Source organism: Physcomitrium patens, chromosome 3, assembly GCF_059467195.1.
Source record: "Physcomitrium patens ecotype Gransden chromosome 3, ASM5946719v1, whole genome shotgun sequence".
Taxonomy (NCBI): domain Eukaryota; kingdom Viridiplantae; phylum Streptophyta; class Bryopsida; order Funariales; family Funariaceae; genus Physcomitrium; species Physcomitrium patens.
The window spans coordinates 22,056,414-22,077,163 of NC_143412.1; the positions used below are offsets into that span (position 1 = coordinate 22,056,414).

Below are 20,750 nucleotides of genomic sequence, written 5' to 3' on the forward strand. Positions count from 1 at the left end.
TTGGTTTAGAGGAGGGTACTCCGCAACCTCTAAAATGCGTTAAGAGCTTCAAGAAAAGGGGTAATCCACTCTCTCCAAGAAGAATAAGACTCCAATATTGTAACAAAAGAAGTATCAGTTTAGAGGAGGGTAATCCACAACCTTGAAAATGCTAGTACACTTCCAAGCAGAGGGATAATCCATACTGTAACGAGGAAGAAACTAGCTCTGATATCTAAGGCGAGTGAAGTCTCGACAAACTGTCACAAATACAGAAATACAGACTCGAGATCTAACAAGAAGTTCAAGAAGAACTGGCAAGAACTAGATTAATCAGATGAATACAAGAACAACACCAGAGAGGTGAGCTAGAGCTCCAAGAGATGTGTTGTTGAGACTGAAGAACTCTTCAGCCTCGATTCCAATATATACTCCTATTTAGGAAGCTTCTCAAGCAACTTCTACTAACTAAGAAGCTTCTAGAAGGTTCTAGAGACTTGTTTTTAGAAGGTTCTAGAAACTTATTTCTAGAAGGTTCTAAGGACTATGTCCCTAACATCTTCTATCAACTAAGAAGCTTCTAGAAGGTTCTAAGGACTATGTCCCTAACATCTTCTACCAACTAAGAAGCTTCTAGAAGGTTCTAAGGACTATGTCCCTAACACCAAGCATCAAAAGTCTCTTTCAAGATTATGATATTAAACATGTTATATTTTACTATTTATTTTAAAAAATATATGTTGCTCTTAAGGATCTTTATGTCTATTGCATCATCTTGAAAGTTGTGATAGTCATATTGTTTTGTTTGATAACTCAACAAATGATAGTTCTTGAATTGAATCTATTGGTTGTTGATTCTCTATCTCTTTTGTGCCATAAATACATAAAAAGTACAAAGAAGAATAGAAGGTCGAATATAATCTTTCATGAATAATGTTTTTTTTATAAGAAAGATTTCATATCCTTCATCATAATTTGGATGGATGTTATTGATGAAAAATATCAATCTTCTTTGTTACATTTGTAAGATTCTTTGTTGATTCATATGTGTATTCATTAATATCATATCTGTACCAATGAATAAGATATTCTAATCTATTTTAGTGTTTTTTTAAATCTAAGACTTCTTTGATCTTATATTCTTAATTATTATCCATTTTTATAAAAAGAGGTATCATTTGTTTTTTTTTAATATATCTATTGTCTTCCATAGTCCAAGAAGAGACACATGGAAAAAGAAGATCTTGTATCAAAGACATGAATCTCAAAGAAAGATGAACTCAATATATTCTTGTATCACTAAAAAAGTCTAAGAAATCATTTAAAGCTGATAATATATTAAATTATTATAACTATTGCTAAAAATAAAAATAAAATTCTTGAAATAAGTCTAACCATTAGAAATGCATTAACAAAAATGAAAAAGACTTTACTTATACCTCTATATATACTCTTTAATTAAGAGCTACATGGCATATTCTATAAGACCTCCAACATATGTTGACTTTATTAAACACATGACTTAACTTGCAAAGTAAGTTATATATATGGATCATATAGTTAGCTTGTTCTATAAGCTACTAACATATGTATCACATGGCTAACTTATTGATTAAAGTTTTTAATCTACCAATTAACTAAAAACACTTGTAAAAATAAAACAACTTCTATAAATCTTTTACAAAGCTTTTCTAGAAGATATTATGAAATTAATTTATTTTTATTTATTTTTATTTAATCATGTAGGTAATTATTGGAATAAATATGTATGTCTCTGACATTATCTCTTTTTCTACATGCATGTTCTATAAGGATCTGTCATCATATGTTGAAAAAATTTAAGCTGTAGTGAATTATATTTGCCACATACTTGGATTAAGATTTGATTTAGGGTTTGGGATTTTTTTAGGATTTGGTTTAGGATTTAGGATTTGTGTATGATTTGATTTAGGGTTTAGAATTAGTCTAGGATTTGATTTAGGGTTTATGATTTGTCTAAGATTTGGTATAGAATTTAAGGTTTGTTTAAGGTTTGATTTAGGATTTGATTTAAGATCTAAGATTTGATCCAAGATTTGGTTTAGGATTTAGGATTTTTCTAGGATTTGATTTAGGATTTGGTTTAGGATTTAGAATTTATTTAGAATTTTATTTATGATTTGATTTAGGATTTAGCATTTAATCTAGGATTTGATCTAAGATTTGATTTAAGATTTTGTTTAGAGTTTAGAATTTGTTTAGAATTGGATTTAGTATTTGATTCAAGGTTTAAGATTTGTCTAAGGTTTGATTTATGATTTGATTTAGGATTTAGAATTTATCTAGGATTAAATTAGAATTTGATTGAGATTTATTTAAGATATATTTATAATTATTCTAATATTTTTTAAAACTTCTTAAGGATTCTTTTAAGATTTGTTGTGGATTTTCTTTCAATTCCTTTGAGATTTCTTATTATTTTTTTTGTAATTTATTTAAGATTTCTTTTAAATTTGATTAAATCTTATTTAATATTGTTAAATTTTAATTATAATTTATTTATTATTCTATTAGAATTGAGATTTTTTTATTGAAATTTCTATTCTATCTTCCACAACCAAGTACCCTTTACACTCTTGAGCAAGACTTAATGTAATATATCAACAATGAATCAATTTTTGCTCATTAAGAAGTTTAAAATATACCATATCCATTTGCAATGATTTTGGCCTTGATGAATAAGTTTTTAAAAACCTAAGATAAGTCGTCATTGCTTGAGTTGTTTTTTTCTAGCCAAATCTTTGTTGTTGATTTTTTTCAAATTATTGATTATTGCATGTAATAGCTTGGACAATAAATTATTCCAAAGATTCTACATTCAACATTGTTAATAATAAATCTTTTACATTATCTTTCAATTGATATCAAAATTAATTAATAAAGGCTTTGTCATTCTAATCTATATTGCAAGTGAGATTTTGCAATTGAGTAGCATATAAGGTGGTTGATTGTGATCTTTATCATAAAGATAAGGACTTAGTTTCTATTATTTTTTTTCAATCACTTTCTTCAAATATTGTGGTAAATTCTTTTAGAGATAAATTTAAATCATAAAAGAATCATAAATCTTTTTCTATGAAAGGTACAAACTAAGAGACAACAATTTTGGATAGAAGTAAGCCTATAAATTCAACTTGAATAAATCCATCAGGATATTGGAATGGATGCAACTTTGGATAGAGCTTGACTTCCAAAAATCCTTGAAATTTTGATCTTATTCCATCAAACTTCTTGGATATACTAATCCTTGTCCTCCTTGTATTTGTAAAAATAAAACTTGTTGGATTTGATTGTGAGGTCAATCTACTTGCTTCCTTCAACTATACAATTTCTTGACTCAAATTTTAAAACTCTTCCATAAGTGTATGATTAGTGTTTCCTTGGTTGGTACTAATAATGTATAAAATTTCTATTTTAAGAATATTCACAATTTTGTAGAAATCTACAATAGTAGAAAATCTATTCTCACTTCTACCAAGTGTAAGATTTAAATTTTTTTCTTTTATTTCAAACAACTTAATAAATCTATAAGTCAAATTAGAAGAAGGTAATTTATAACTTCTAATTTCAAATGAAAATTTCTACAAAGAAGGATAATCTACTTTCTTTAAAAAAATCAATGTTAAAAAACTAATTTTTTTTTTTAAAGGTGGGCAATCTACAATCTTCAAAATATTACAACTTCTAATCTACTCACTTCTAAAACAAGACAAAAACAATGAGTTAGCACTCTTGTCAAATTATCAAAGATATGAATCTTAAAGAAAAAAAATCTTAATACACTCTTATGACACTAAAAAAGATTAGAAAATCACTCAAAGATGATATAGTATTAAACTAAAATGGCTATCATCAAAGACAAGAAGATTAAAAAGTCTTGAAACAAGACTAAGGCTAAAAAGGCATTGACAAGAATAAAGAAGGTTTTACTCTTGCCTTTATATATATTCTTAATTAAGAGCTATGTGGCCATGTCTTGTAGGACCTTCAAAATTTATTGACTTTACAAGATATATATCTTAATTTGCAAGTTAAGTTTTTTATATGTGTGCTATATAGTCAACTTATTTTGCAAGCTATCAATATATGGTTAATTTGTTGAATAAATTTCTAACCTACCAATCAATTACAAATACATATAAAGTCAAGGGAGCATAAAAAATATTATAAAATAAATCTATTTTTACCTATTTTTACTTAATCATATATGTAAATAATAAAAATAAATATGTATATTTGTGATAATAAACTATTGAAGATTCAAGAAGATCACCATCAAAAATAGGTATTTTCTACCTTAAATTTCAAGACTTCTTAATCAATTCAATTAAGCAAATATTTATACAAAAATTGATCTATAAGGAGCATATAGTCTAATATATATTAAAAAAAGAGAAGAATAAAAAATTACATTTTAATCAAATTTGAATATTTTAAATATAATGTCATATCTTTTGGATTCACAAATGCACTAGTTACTTTTCAACATATAACAAAAGATGGTTTTTATGAGTTTTTTAATGGTTTTATCATCTATTATTTGGAAGACATCTTAATCTATTTTATGAATATAAAATTTTATTAATTTCATCTTTTCAATATATTAAAAAAATTAAGATTTTTGCCAAGCATATTAGGACATATCTTTATCAAGGTTTGATTTCAAATTCACTTGTTGATTCCAAAAGTAAATAAGTTTTTTAGACATTTTTTTTAGATATTTTTATCTTACACCAAAAAAAAGAAATGAATATTTTGATCAACAAAGAATTTTTTTCTTAAAGCTCGAGCATTTGCATCTTGAAATAATGAAATAAATATTAACTATTAATTTAATCTTTTTTAAATCAATTCAATTGAATATGTTCTTTAATTTTTTTGGTTATGATATTAATAATAATTCTTTAAAGTCTTATAATACTTCTAAATTTAAATTTTAGAATAATCTATTCTATATCCAAGGATGATTATATATTTTAGAAGGCAAAGTACGATGACATAGTTTTCAAGTTCATCTTAACTTTTCAATAATCAAATATTTTAGATACAATAAAATTTTAAAATCAATATCTATGGATTTTTGGTGGCTTCAAATAAAGAAGGTAATTAAAGACTTTGTACAATCATGTGACATTTATTGAAGATCAGAAATTCCTAGTCATCAACCTTATTAACTTCTTCACTCATTATTTATTCTAAAATAAGTATAGTATCATGAACATACATATTTATTTCAATAATTATATATATAATTAAATAGAAGTAAGTAAAAATAGATTAATTTTATGATATCTTTTACAAAAGCTTCTTAGAAGCTTTATAGATGCTACTTTGACTTTACACATATTTATAGTCAATTAATAGGCTAGAAACTTAGTCAACAAGTTAACCAGGTGACACACATATTAATAACTTGTGGAACAAGTTAATTATATGGCCTACATATAGATAACTTGTCTTATAAGTTAAATTATGTATCTAGTAAAGTCAACATAAGTTGGAAGTTCTATAGAATATTGCAACGTAGCTCCTAGTTAAAGAGTATATATAAGAGCATGAATGAAGCTTTCTTCACTTTTCTTCAATGCCTTTCTATTTTTTAGTCTTATCCTAAACCCTAAACCAAATCCTAATCTTATTCAATCTAATCCTAGCACAATTTAGAATCTCAATATCTATCAATTGAACCATTGATATTGCTTAAAAATTTACACATCTTTCACTAATTGAATTGAAAACAAGCTTACAAAATTTGAAGATAATTGCACTTACCAAATGGAAGAAAAATCCTAAAATCCGCTCAGGTATAGATCAGCCTTCTACTCCAATGTGAATATTGAACTTTCAATGCTAATATTTCCTTATCAAACTGTTTAATAATTATTAAATTTTATATATATAGAAAATCAAGTCTATTATCTTCAAACATAAATTTTACTTTAATTCAACTAATAGATTACTAAAGATCTTATAAATCCTAACTATCTTTCAAAGTCCAATTTTTAAGACTTTAACCTACTTGAAATTCAATAGCATTCTATTCAATCATTTGATCAAGCTAAAACTTACAATATATACTTCAAAGAACTATTTGCATAAGTATTCAAAATTTAAACTATAGATCTATTGTCAAATTTATAAAAATCTCCAAAATATAATATTTTTTTTATTTTATAAATTTCAAAATTATTCAAAATAACTATAACTTTTCAAAGCTCTTGCAAAGTTATTATATACTCAATTCTCTCAAAATCAATGTTCAATAAAATCATATCAAGTTTTTTCTCAAAGCCCACTCTTTAATTTGCCAAAGAATCCCTAAGTTGCCATCTGTGTCCAATTATGTGCCTCGAGATCTGATTTCGACTTAGGTTGATATCTAGTCCTTTTTGGATATCATATTTTGTCCTTTTGAATTAATTTTTGTTTGAATCAACTCCTAAATTCATCTTACATATGCTCATATTCTTTATTTTTCTAATCTATTTTCTAATCTATTTTATTTTAGAATTATTGTGATTAAAAAGGTATAATCTTCAAATAGATTAGATTTTTTGCAAATCTTGATTTTTTACATAGTTTAATTTAAGATTTTACTAGGAAAGTAAAAATCCATAAGATCAATATATTTAAACCATTATTGATATGTACAAGAATTTTAATTCATATTACAAAAGAAGGGTCAAATTTTGTTATATATAGCAAACTTATTACTGATAGAAAAAAGATTTTGAGTGGCATTTATAATTAATACCAAGATTATTAAGACATCTTTAAAAAAAATATAAATATTCTTTTAGAGCATTGTTTTTATGATTGTTCCATCAATCTTGAAGAAAGAGTTCAACCACCATTTGGACCAATCGATAGTCTATCATAAAACAAGTTGGTTGCATTTAAGAAATACATTATTGAAAATTTGGCTAAAAACTTCATATGCCATTTTAAATCTCCAATTGATGCTCCCATCTTATTTGTGAAGGAAAAAAAATAGATCTTTGTGAATTATTAGGCTATTGAGGACTCAACAATATCACCATTAAGAATATGTATCATCTATCATTGATTTTAGAACTTTTTGATCAACTATATCAAACAAAGATCTATATTAAAATAGATCTAGAAGGAGCATAAAATTTGGTATATATTAAAAAAAAGAGACAAATAAAAAATTGTGTTTCAAACCATATATGAGCATTTCAAATATAATATCATGTCTTTTGGTTATAATAAACTTCTTTTTAATATCTAATCAATGATTTTTTTCACTAATTTTTTGATAATTTTGTCATTTGTTATTTAGATAACATATTGATCTATCTAAAAATATAAAACTGCATGAATTTTATATTTATCATGTATTAAAAAAACTAAAAGATATATGATTATATGATAAGATAAAAAAGTGTATATTTCATACTACTCAAGTTGACTTCCTAGGATACATCATTTCAAACAATGGTCTTACAATAGATCTTAAGAACGTTCAAACTATTATAAATTGAAAGTTCTCAAAAATGATTAAAGATCTGCAATATTTTTTGGGATTTGCCAATTATTACCAAATCTTTATCAATGATTTTTTTTCAAGTTGTGGCCCTTCTTACATCCTTGATATATAAAGATAAACTTGAGTGGAATAAAGAAGCAAAAGCATCTTTTAAAGCCTTAAAGTTAACATTTATTTTTGCACCAATCTTATATTAAGTTTACTTTTTGAAGGCGTTCTTCATGGAAACACATGCATTAGAATTTTCTATATGTGCCATTTTATTACAAATGAAAGCAGATGACAAGCTCCATTTGATAGTTTTTTATTTTAGAATTTTTTAAAAATCAAGATTAATTATAAAATCCATGAAAAATAACTTCTTGTAATTGTGGATTCATTTCACGAATGGTGTCACTATCTAAAAGGTGCTTTTAGTCTAATTATCATATATATAGATAAAAATAATTTTAAATATTTTATATTAATATGTATTTTGAATTATTGCTAAACCTATTGGAGCATATCTATATCAAGATTTTATTTCAAGATTACTTATCAACTCGAAAAAAAATAAGGTTTGTTAGACACCCTTTCTAAAAATTCTTATCTTGCACCAAAAGAAAGAGATGTAGCTTTTGATCAATAAAAAAATGGTTTTCTTGAAGCCAAAGTATTTTTATCTTCAAGCAATAAAATCAATATTGATTATTGATTTAACTTTTGTTAAGGAAATTCAATCAAATAGTCCTTTGATCTTCTTGTTTATAACATTAAAAATAATTCTTCTAAGTCTCATAATACTTTTAAGTTTAAATTTAAAAATAATATATTCTATTTTTAGAAATAAATATATATTTTAGAAGAATAAAACTTAATTATGTGTTCTTCAAGTTCATCATAACTTTCTAACAGTTGGACATTTTAGATACAATAAGACTTTGGAACTAATATTAAAGAATTTTTGGTGGCTTCAAATATGGAAGGTAATTAATATCTTTGTACAATTATGTGATATTTGTTCAAGATCAAAAAATCTTCATCATCAGTCTTATAGACTTTTCTAGCCATTATCTATTACGAAATAATTATGGTCTTTTCTTTCTATGGATTTTATCATAGATCTTTTAGTCTTATATTTGTATGATTTTATATTTGTGATAGTAGATTGTTTTATCAGGATGGCACATTTTATATTATGTACAAAATCTATTACATGTGAAGAAATGTTAATTTTTTTTAACATCTATTACTATTCTAGATTGCTTAAAGATATTATATCAATTAAGAGACTCAATTTATATCAAGATTTTGGAGAACTCTTTTCAAAATTCTAAAAATATATATATAGCTTTCTTTTGCTTTTCATCTTCAATTTGATTACATAATAGGTGAATAAAGTTTTGAAGTATTATTTAAGATGTATCATCAATTATTATTAAGATGATTAGACAATTTTTTTGCCATTGGCAGAGTTTGTATATAATAATTTGATATATTCTTCTATTGAACAAACATCTTTTTTATACTAATTATGATTATTTTCTATGATTTAATATTTTTATTTTTTAAAAATTAATAATCTTGCAACAAAGATTGAATGAATCATTTGTGAGAGCTATATGCAAAAATAAAAGGTGTAATTAAAAAAAGCTCAAGAATGACAAAAGATCAATATAAATGCCTATTACAAGGAACAACCACAATTTATTGTAGGTGATAAGGTATGGCTACTTTGTTGCAACATCAAGACTACTTATCCTTAGACAAGTTGGACTATTATAAGCTTCAACTTTTTTCTATTTGAGAACAAGTCAATCCTATTGTTTATTGATTATATCTATTGTAGTCTGTAAAAATCTATTCCACATTTCACATGTCTCTTCTTAAGCCATATAAGATAGTGAATATCTCGAAAAGAAGACAAATACCACTTCTTCCTATAAAAGTGAATAATAATCAAAAATTCAAGATGGACAAAGTTTTAGATTCAAGGCAATGTCAAAATAGATTAAAATAACTTATTCATTAGTATGGATATGATATTAGTAAATGCACATGGGAGCCAACAAAGAATATTACAAATGCAAAAAAAAAGGTTGAGGCTTTTCATCAATGACATCTATTAAAATTATAATGAAGAATAATAAAAATTTACTATAAAAGATTCAAAATATAGAAAAGGTAGCATTCTATCTTCTATTCTTGTCTATAACTTTTATGTCTTTGTAATGCTAAAGAGATGGAAAATCAATAATCATCAGATTTAATTCAAGAGTTATTAATTATGGATTCATCAAATAAGATATTGTAATTGTCACAACCTTCAAGATGCTATAATAAAAATGAAGATCCTTAAGAGGAATATGTCTTTTTTTAAATAGATGCAAAGATATAATTTGATAACCTTAGAAGATAGTCTCAATGTTTGATAATTTTATTAGAAATAGGAATGAATCTTGACAATATTTCAAATGTTTTATTTGAAGAAAGTTACAAAGGCCTCAACAACAATAAAATAACAAAGTGGTCTTCTTGCCTTAGTACAGAACACTATCAATGGATGTGAAGACCTATCAACTATCTTCAAAGAGAATAAAAATCAAAGTATGTAACAAACACAATTCATGGTATCTTGAATTTTTCCAATATATAATAATTACTTTTTTTAAAACTTATCCTAAGAAGAGAGGATAATGTCACAAATATATATATATATATACTCTAATATTTATCTATATGATTAAATATAAATAGATAAAAATAGATTATAATATCTTTTAAAGAAGCTTTTTAAAAACTTCATAGATGCTAATTTGATTTTACATGTGCTTGTAATTTATTGTTAGGTTAAAAACTTTGTTAAAAAGTTAATTATGTATTAATAGATTGTAGAAGAAGCTAATTATGTGGTGTACATATAGAAAACTTACCTTGTAAGTTGAGATATGTGTTTTGTAAAGTCAACATATTTTGGAGGACTTATAAGACATTGCTACATAACTCCTAGTATATGTGGAGGTAAGAATGAAGCCTTCTTCATTCTTCTCAATGCCTTTTTAGTCCTTAGTCTTATTTCAAGACTTTTTAGTCTTATTGTCTTTAGCAATAGCCATTCTAGTTTAATATTATATCATTTTAAAGTAATTTTTTAGTCTTTTTAAGTGACGCAAGAGTATATTGGTTTTTTTTTTTTGAGATTCATGTCATTAACATCCATATACATCTATAGAGATATGTATTTGTTTTTACAAAAAAAGATAAAAATCCTTGTTAGAAATTTAGAGTGATGTATGAAGTTCTTAGTCAAGTTCTTATCAATATATTATTTGAGTGTAGCCAATTTATTTTTTGATAGATTATAAGTTGATTTGAATGTCAATTGATGGAACAATCACAAGGACAATGCTTTGAAAGAATATCTACAATCTTCTTATCAAAAATATTTTGATAATCTTAGTATTGGCTTAGAATGCCACTTAAAATCTTTTTTATATTAAAAATAGTTGTAGTGTATATAGCAAAAGTTGATCCTTCTTTTGTTATATGCCTAAAAGCTTTTTTACCTACCAATAAGGATTTAAATGTATTAGACTTATAGATTTTTATTTGACTAGCAAAATCATAGGTTGAATTATAAGAAAAATTAAAATTACAAAAAATCCAATCTATTTGGAAAATTATATATTTCTAATTACAATAATTCTAAAATAATTGAATTAAAATTAGATCTAATTATATTAAATATTACTTAGCTATTATGACTACTAGTTATTACATCTATAGGAACAATTTTATAGATGACATCTTTGAAAGATAATGAATAACCATCAATTACTTCTATGTATACATATTTGATTTTTTTAACTAAGAATATTTCTTTTTTTTGAGAAAATCTTTGTTTATAAAATAGATTGAGGCTCTTAAATCTAATAAAGTTAAGACTTAGTGATTTTTTGGTCTTAAATAAATTTCTATTGTAAAAGAAGATGAAGGATCTAAGAAGAGCATAGGACCATTATTAGGTGTTGTATAAGATTCTAGTTGTATAATTCCAATTGTAGATAAAAAATATATATTTTTTGATATATTATTTTTTTTAGCAACCATGCTCCTTATTTTGTGGTTGTATTGCTTCTTTTGATAATGTTGAGTAATGTGCTTCGATTCTTTATAATATAAGTACAATCCTTTTTAGCAATATCAAGTCTTTTCTTGCTCAATAAGAGATTTGAAATGTATTATATTAATTTGCATAAATTCCAATCTTATTGAATAAGCTTTTATAAACTTAGAAGTTGTCACCATAATTTGAATTATACTTCTTTAATAAAATCTTTCTTCTTATCATCTTTCAAAAAATCAATTCTTGTACAAAATTCCTTCAATATTATGTTACTTTAATGAATCTACTTTTGATATTGTCAATAATAAATCTTTAATATTATCTTTTAATTCATAACAAAATTAATTAATAAGAGTTTTGTCATTCTAATCCATGTTGTAAGTAAAGTTTTGTAATTCAATATAGCTACTACAATTGCAATATTGCAAGGCCTTTTGAATTTAGTTGTGAACTTAATCTACATGCTTCTTTCAACTACACAACTTCTTTGCATAGACTTTGAACTTCATTGTTGACTTCTTCCACAAGCATTGGAATACTACCTCTATAATTGATGTTAGAGATATATGAGATTCCTACCTTAAGAGTATTGACAATCTTGTGAAGGTCTAAAATAATTACAAATCTATTCTCACTTCTATTAAAAATAGAATCGATAATTTTTTCTTTCATAGACAACTCAAAAAAAATCTATAAGTCAAATTAAAGGAGGATAATTCAAAACCTATAATACCAAATAAAAATTTCTACAAAGAGATATATCTATTCTTTTTAAGGAAAAAATCATTGTTGGAAAATTAAAATATTAGATTGAAGGTGGATAGTCTAGAACCTTCAAAACAAAACAATTGAAGTAAGATAGTCTATTCTCTTTCAAAAACAATATTAGAACAACAAATTAGCACTCTTGTCTAATTATCAAGGATATGAAACTTAAAGAACTAAAAGAGTAATATATTCTTATATCACTCAATAGGCTAAAAAATCACTCAAAGATGTTATGATATTAAATTAGAATAGCTATTATCAAAGTCAAGAAGATTCAAAAATCTTAAAATAAGATCATGGACTAAAAAGGCATTAACAAAAGTAAAGCAAGCTTCACTTTTGATTCCATATATATTATTTAATCAAAACCTATAGTGATTCAAAAAATTATTTCAATATTGACATATTTTAAAAAGAATGGTGTATTATAGATGAATTATAGTGAATAATGATATGTGGTTTGTATAGCAAATAAAATATTCTTTTACAGCTACTAATTCAGCCCAAGTTGAAAAGAATCCATTTGGTAATTGTGGAGCTATGACCAATCTAATTTGGAGTAGTATTGAAACAAATTTTTTCAAATGTGGTGTCTAATTTTTAGATTTTATCAATTACTCAATATTATATTATTCTACCATCATCAGATTTACTATAATAATACTATTATTAATCTAATAACATCATTAATACTTACTAGCAGCTATAAAAGTACCATTCTCAATCACAATTTTTGGTACGGACATATTCCAAATTACTACATTCTAGGACCTTCTAGAATCTTTTGCAAATTTTTAAAAACTTTTAAATACTTGTAGAATATTCTACAATCTTTTAGAAAGTTTCATAGACTTCTTGAAGTCTCTTTAGACTTTTAGAAGCTTCTTTAGACTTCTAGAAACTTCCATAGAAAGTACCATAGACTTCTATAACCTTCATTATAGTATAAAGAGGAGTCTTTGGAACCACTTTTGCTATTAATCTCAATCTTCTTCTTCTTTAATCTTGACATATTTCTTGGTCAGATTCTTATGTCCTTGACAATTCATTGAACAACTATGAGACCCATTCTCCACTCTCTCCAAGACAACATCACCTTTGCTTTTCTTCATTCTCAAAAATCTTATGGCCAAATTGCTTTTGAACTTGGCTATAGTAATATTACTATTTCTAGGCTAATAAAAAAATTACTTTTAATAGAAAGAATCTAAAATTAGATAGACCAAATAAACTCATCATAATAGATGAAAGAAAAATCATTTGTCAAATCAATACTTAGAAGATTGAAAATGCTATTGACATTACTAAAATTCTTAACAATATTATCAGTAATCTTATGTGAACCCAAACCATTTGAAATATTTTTAAGAAATAGAATATGAAAGTTGTGGTGAAGAAGAAAAAAAATACTTCTATCTACTTGCTATTGGAAACAATCCTTGGATTTTGCTGTGAAGTACAAAGAATAGACTATGGAGGATTGAAAGAGGATTATTTGGTCAGATGAGACAAAAATCAACAGATTTGGATTAAATGGCAAACAATGGGTGTTAAAAAAAAATGATCAATTCTCCCTTGATAAGAAGATCCAAGAAACAATTAAGCATGGAGGTGAAAATATAATGATTTGAGATTGTATGGAACAGAATAGGATTGGAAGGATGGTAGAATTTGGAGAATTTGGCATTTCTAAGCAAGAGGTGAATTTTCAGCAAGATAACAACTCCAAGTATGACTCAAAACTAGCATGGAAGTGATTTGATCATCATGGGATTAAAGTAATGGATTGGCTTACTTAGTTCCCTAATCTTAATTCCACTGAACATCTTTGGAAGCACCTCAAATACTAATTCAATACCTGGAAGATAAAACCAAAAGGAGTTTGGAAATTATGAGAAAAAATAACTGTAGAATGGAATAATATTGAAGCAATTTTATACCAAAAGTTAATAGAAAGTATACCTTAGAGGTTGAAAGTAATTATTAAGGCCAAAAGAGGTCCTACAAAGTATTGATATATAATTGGATACCACACTCAAAAAATTATTTCAATATTGTTCCAAATTGGATTTGTCATAGCTCTACAATTACCTAATGGATTCTTTTCAACCTAAGCTTATTTGGTAGCTATAAAAGAATATTTTATTTATTATACAAACCACATGTAATTATTTACTACAATTCATTTGTAATATACTATTCTTTCCAAAATATGTCAACATTGAAATAATTTTTTGAATCACTACATGTAGTAACATTCTATAGAATAAACTTGTGAAACTTGTATCTAATTTATAAGACAAGTTTCTTATATTTGCACCACATAATTAATTTGTTTTATAAGCTATTAGCACAAGCAACATGTGACTAACTTGTTGGCCAAGTTTTTAACCTATCAATCAACTATAAATACATCAAAAGTCAAATATGCATCTATGAAGCTTTTAAGAAGCTACACCAAAAGATAATATCAAATCTATCTATATTTATCTTCTATTTAATCCTTCTTATCTTGATAAATATATATATGTCTATGTCATAAGGTTTTTTTTAGTATTTATTTAAATAAAGATCTATTATATTAAGAAATAAATAAATATTAAAAAATCTAAATATAAAATTTATAATTAAAATTCTAAAATTTGTATGCTAATAGAAAATTAAAAAAATATATTATTTGTCTTACTTTTTGTATGTTGTAAATAATAATAGCTTGTAAGTTGTATTTATTTTTAATACTTTTGTAGATAATTGGAATGATAGAGTATACAATGTTGTACTAGATTATATTATTTGGCTTTCTATGCTACTTAAGTCTTATACTAATAATGTGATGTATATCATATTTGTAGATAAGACAATTTGTGTATTTTAAGAAAACAATGTCTATAATGCACATGTCTATGGTATTAAGCTTTATTATGGTATAAATATGTCCATATTTAATAGCAATTTTACTTAGGTGTAATTAGACCTTCAGAATTTACCAATTTTTTTGATTGATAGGTCATGATATTGCTATATGATATAGGCTTCTTAGGCTCCATATTAGTATTATGTTTGGTAAGGGGAACAAAATACATGAATACATATTGAAGTGAATATCAATATGAGAACTGACCCTCTCCAAGTCTTTGCACCTTCTTTGTGTTCTGTATCACGGTTTCAGTGATTTTGCAGCCATTCCTGGATCTCATATACATATAAACATATAGTAATTGTCTAACACTATTACCAGTCGATCAAGTCGATGCAGTGATTCTACACACCACCAACGTCGCTCATCGTTGGACACTGCAATGCTCAGATATGAATGAATTTCAGCAAGCAATGCGCGCTGATCAAGCATGGACTTGGTGCAAAGGTTGGATCGGCATTGCTCATCATCCGAACCTGTGATGCAGGAGAGAATCTGACTGCAGCGAGCACAGGGGGAGGGCTATGGCTGACGCGAGCCCTATTGCCAGGATTTGGTAGAATCAATCTACAGTGAGGATAGAGTGATTCTGGCAGGAAGGTGGTCAACCTGGCTGCGGAGGCAGGTCCATCCACGAGTAACGGCGTGGTGGAATCCAGCCTGACATAGTGTACTCGAACTGAATCACGCAGTTGAACCCGGCAGCCGCGGACGGCATCCCGACGCCGTCGCCGATGCTTCCGTGACCGCCTCCCAACAATGTTTAGTGATGGCCTTTACAGGAAGGCCTAACAAGGCCTTTTTGTCATTATTTTTCATTTCTGAGAACTACCTTTCCGGGATTGGATATCAGTGTATTGGTGTTGACGAATCTAGATCCAACTGTGGGACCTCCGTACCTAGATGACGTTTGACAACGTTCAGCGTTTGGGCTATCTTGGTAAATATTATGTGTAGTCACTAGTTTCGTTGCCTCTGACGCACAAGACCGCTTCAGTCAGTAGATGAAGAGATGGACTACGATCTGTCAAAGCGACAGGCTTACCCCAGTTGTTTCAAAAACGACAAAGAAAAGAAAAAGAGATGAACTGTGATCTCACTGAGCTCTCATACTCACAGCAGGCTTCGTTTGCTGCATATCGGTAAAATTGCGTAGGTGCGATGGACATGCCAGAACTGCCCTGCTGTGGACGTAGCGACGACTGTGCTTGACACCTCCGAATATATACTCTACTACGAAGGTGTGCAATAGAACTTACTCAAATTCTTTTGGCAGTTCAGTCCATTGACCTCCTTCAACCATATTCTGGGATGGTAAAATGCAATGCTGTTGCGAAGCAAGTATTCTAATCACCGCGATCACACACGCATAGTTGCTAATTGCACGCAATTGCTTGGACACTGCGACGAGGAGGTGTCCGAACAGGGATTCCACGGCAATGATTGGTTTTCCAGTCAAACGACTGGATCGTCGTGTAACCCTGAACATTGTTGCGCTTATTACTCACTAGTTGCCATCACACTTAGCCCACATTTAAACGTCTGTAAACGCATAAAATAGCAACTCAGTTATGAGCTGGCAGGCTTGGCAACGGTTTCCATCAGTTGCCGTGCGTGCAAGGGGGCGTGCTTGTTGGGCATCTCAACTGGCATCCACTATACTTGGATGGTTCGAATGTTAATCCTGAGCGCCGATATCAGCATAATCTACAATTGACAACCAACATAGTGACAAACTGCAAAAAGGGGACCCGACCCCACCACAGGAGAAAGGTCCAATTTGTATGCTTCTTCAACCAGGGGTTTAGCTAGCGACAGAGTACAGTGCCGTAAAAATTCCCACGACGCAAAATGCGAAAAGGTAATTTTTATGAAACTCGTCTCAAAACTTTCACGACACATGATTTCGCACCTGGCTCCCCCTTGTAGAAGGCCCTTTACGGTCTAGAAATCTTGAACTGGCGTTTTGCTCACCTTTGAGAAATAGCATAATTCAGTGGCCTGGCGTCATTTGTGGAATTTAGGTTTAGTAGTCAGTGACACATGGTGCTTGCATTCGTGGGTCGTTATCATGTGAGTTTGTCCACCCATCCAAAAAATAAATAAATAATGTAGTCGCTGGTATGCTGCTCATCACATTCAGCAGTGTTGCCTAAATGATTCAGAGTGAATTTTTTTAAACTTATCAGACTTCTAGGGATCTGGGAGGTGCTCTAGCCAACCAAGACATGCACTTGCTAGAAGCAGACAGCCTAATGGGTCGGGATTTGCGGAGAGCACCACACTTTCCAAAGATTCATCAACTGTAAATCTTATTTAGTCATATTTCCTGGTAAAACTCACGTGGATTCGTTGAGTAACAGTCAAGGTAGGTTCTGATGAGAGTTCTCGAATACGAAATTCTTTCTTATAAACTGAGACTGATATGCCGAATCTGACCATCCACTTTCATCGTTCTGGATCGAGGTTCACCGTTTTGAATCGAAGTCCACCGTTCTAACCATCAAACCAGCCGATCGATGTCTCATGTCAGGTGCGGCTGATGCGGTGATCCATCAATGGGAGTGAGTGCCTTCAGAGCTCTTCAACTTGTGTCGCATCGTAGCACCATTATCCTTCTTCAATCCTCCTCTGATTCGAAGTTCTCCTCTCGTTCGAATTTGAGCTTGCAGGTATCCACTGACACAGATAGGAACCCTTGGAGGCAGTCTTACTCTTTGCAACACTGCTGATAACTTTCTCCAAAAATTGTCGATTGAAGGGCCCAGTATGTTCTTGTGGAGATAAGGTTTCCTGGCAGAGTTCAGGCGCTTTTCCGTTGTAACTCTCTCATGGTACAACAGTGCTTACCAATCTAGTGTTGATAGCAATCCCAACTTTACACTCCGGAAACTTAGGCTGTGCGTCTCTCAACGATTATGTTTTCTGCAGTATGTTTGGGCTTTGTGCTCTATACGTTGTCTCGTCTTAGTAAGCATATTTCAGCGGCGACATACATTTGGAAAGTTCAGGAGAGTTTGTTCATGAATTTGAAAGGAATGCTTTGTGGATTCTGGCAGGTGGAGCTCAATTGACTCTGCAACTAATGAAAATGGCGTCAGCACTGTTCAGCAAGGCTGGAAGGTGTCTAGCTGTGCTGGTCCTTGTGTTGTGCTCTCCGATAGCAGTGGCGCAGAGTACTTGTAGCGAGAACACCTGCCGGTTGACGAGAGACGTAAGCGACTTGATTCAATGAAGATCGCCCATCTTAATCAGTGCCAACTCCATTGGTCTAACAAAGATTTTTACCTGATGAAAACAAAGTTCGTGGTGCAAACAGATGGATTTTTGAATTTCAAGATGAAGGTTGTTATGGATTACGAGTTTTCGAGGAATATATTTCAACCATTTGACATGTAAGTTCTTTTGTGATCTTGCACAGAATACTTCTTCCGACCCCAAGCAGTTTATCTTCGTGCACGGAATGGGAGGAGGAGCCTGGTTCTGGTATGAAATGATTACCCTGCTGGAGCATTATGGACACAAGGCCATTGCAGTAGACCTTACTTCTCACGGTATCAACAAAGCTGTTGCTGAAAATGTCATTACCGTTGCTCAGTACACCAAGCCTTTGATCGATGCCCTTACCGACGTCTCCGGAGAAGTAAGTATTGCCTCGAAATCGGATGTTTTATCTTGAGGTGTCGGTTGGAGTCTTATCGCTTGTCGGGATGGTTTTCGTTGCACTTACTTGCTTCCTGTTCGGTATATTGCATGCAGGTCATCCTGGTGGGCCACAGTCTGGGAGGGGGCTCGATCGCATACGCATCAGAGTTGTTCCCTAACAAAGTCATCAAAGCTATCTACCTGTCTGCGGTCACGCCGTCTTACAATCAAAGCATGTTCAGTGCTTTTCCGGCCAATGTGAGCGGATTTCTTGAGGTTCAACATCGTGTTGTCACTCGCTGGTCATCATTTTCTGTAGTCCCGCTGCTTCGCCTGATATATTGAGTTTCTCATCCTGATGAATTGAACCTGCAGACGTTCCCCAACCTGATCAATGCTGGTTACGTGACTTTGAACTTCAAAAATGGGCCCAACTCCAACCCAACTTCTGCCAGTCTGAACAGAAACGCTCTGCAAGAATTTTACATGAGTGAGACGCCCAAACGGGTTAGTATATCATTCTGTCGGGGCTCATTTGCAATGACGTGGCCTGTTCCCTGCTAGGTCTTTACTTATATCAATGCTTCCAATGCCGTCTCTGACATCGCTGTTCGATTGTAAACAGTATGTCAACTTGGGGAAAGTTTTAGTGACTGATACACCGTACGCCCCTGGGACTGAAACGCTACCCTTGACTCCTGCCAAATTCGGCACTGTACGAAGGTTTTACATCCGGACGGGCAAGGACGAGGGAGTTCTCCCTGCTCATCAAGACGAGATGATTGCCAACAACCCGCCGGAGAAAGTGTTCTGTATGCCAAATGGGGACCACGCAGTTTTCTTCTCTGCGCCTATGGAGCTCTTCCGGATTTTGACATGCATTGCTGGTTTGTAGGTTGGTGATTGTGTAAATTCTTCACTGAATTATGAGCAGTAGGTCTTCGCTGTAGAACATGATAGAGCTTTACGAGCAGAAAGTGGTGTATTCTATCACACAGTTGCGTTCGGACCTACGGTGATAGCTCTTCTAGCCAGCCTCTTGCACCAACATACTTGGTTCTGAAGCTGAAAGCCTCATGACTTGGTTGGCAGATCTAGAATAGTAACGGTGAATCCGAAACGGTCTGCACGTAGTCCAGTTTGGTGATTATTCGCCATTATCATGATTCACAGGTTTACCATCACCTTCCAATTTTTTTGCTACCTGTGCCATTCACAGTAAGAGAGCTTCCGATTGTTGTGTATGTTTGTTTACATGGTCCCTCGTGTGTATCTCAGGCTTCCTGAGTGAAGCAACGTGAAATTCGAACGGCTAGGTAACGTTAGATTTAAACTTGATAATTGCAGGTGTCAGTATAGCCGTAAACCACAACATTGAACGCTGAGTGGTTCGAATGAACCTTACTGAAATTCTACGGCTAGATACATCCCGCGTATCGTCATGCTTAATGCACTGAGTAATTGATGATTCTATGACATGAGTACCGGATTGAACCTAACCCTCATCTGACTTCCAGCAAAGAGAACCTGCACTTAACTTGAAAAGAGTCTGAATTTGAAAATATTGTGTGACGAAATGGAGCTCAGATTTTCTGCAGTCCGTCTCGAAATGTCTACATGCAGTTGGACTGTAACGTAATCCCCAAAATAGCAGCAGAGCACTGTTGCACTTGCAGCATTTCAGTGGTAGTCCGTCGTAGCCAGAGTGTCACACAAATCGACGATGCGGTTGCTGTTCCATTGACATGTCACTCAATGGCATATCTGCAATAATTCTCATTAGACAA

General features: G+C 30.3%; 1 protein-coding gene across 5 annotated transcripts; it reads left to right on the top strand.

The window, feature by feature from the left end:
* Nucleotides 1-17,753: 17,753 nt before the first annotated feature.
* Nucleotides 17,754-20,185, top strand: LOC112279642 (putative methylesterase 15, chloroplastic). Of its 5 annotated transcripts, none has more exons than XM_024514277.3 (7): nt 17,756-17,882; nt 17,991-18,152; nt 18,378-18,532; nt 18,740-18,961; nt 19,078-19,221; nt 19,339-19,470; nt 19,589-20,185. In XM_024514277.3, exons 3-7 carry the CDS (start codon nt 18,404-18,406, stop codon nt 19,856-19,858), a joined length of 897 nt encoding a protein of 298 aa, XP_024370045.1. In that variant the 5' UTR covers nt 17,756-17,882; nt 17,991-18,152; nt 18,378-18,403; the 3' UTR covers nt 19,859-20,185. The 5 variants fall into 5 exon arrangements, with proteins under 5 accessions (XP_024370042.1, XP_024370043.1, XP_024370045.1 ...); XM_024514279.3 differs by having other exon boundaries at nt 17,757-17,851; XM_024514274.3 differs by having other exon boundaries at nt 17,754-18,152.
* The last annotated feature ends 565 nt before the right edge of the window (nt 20,186-20,750 follow it).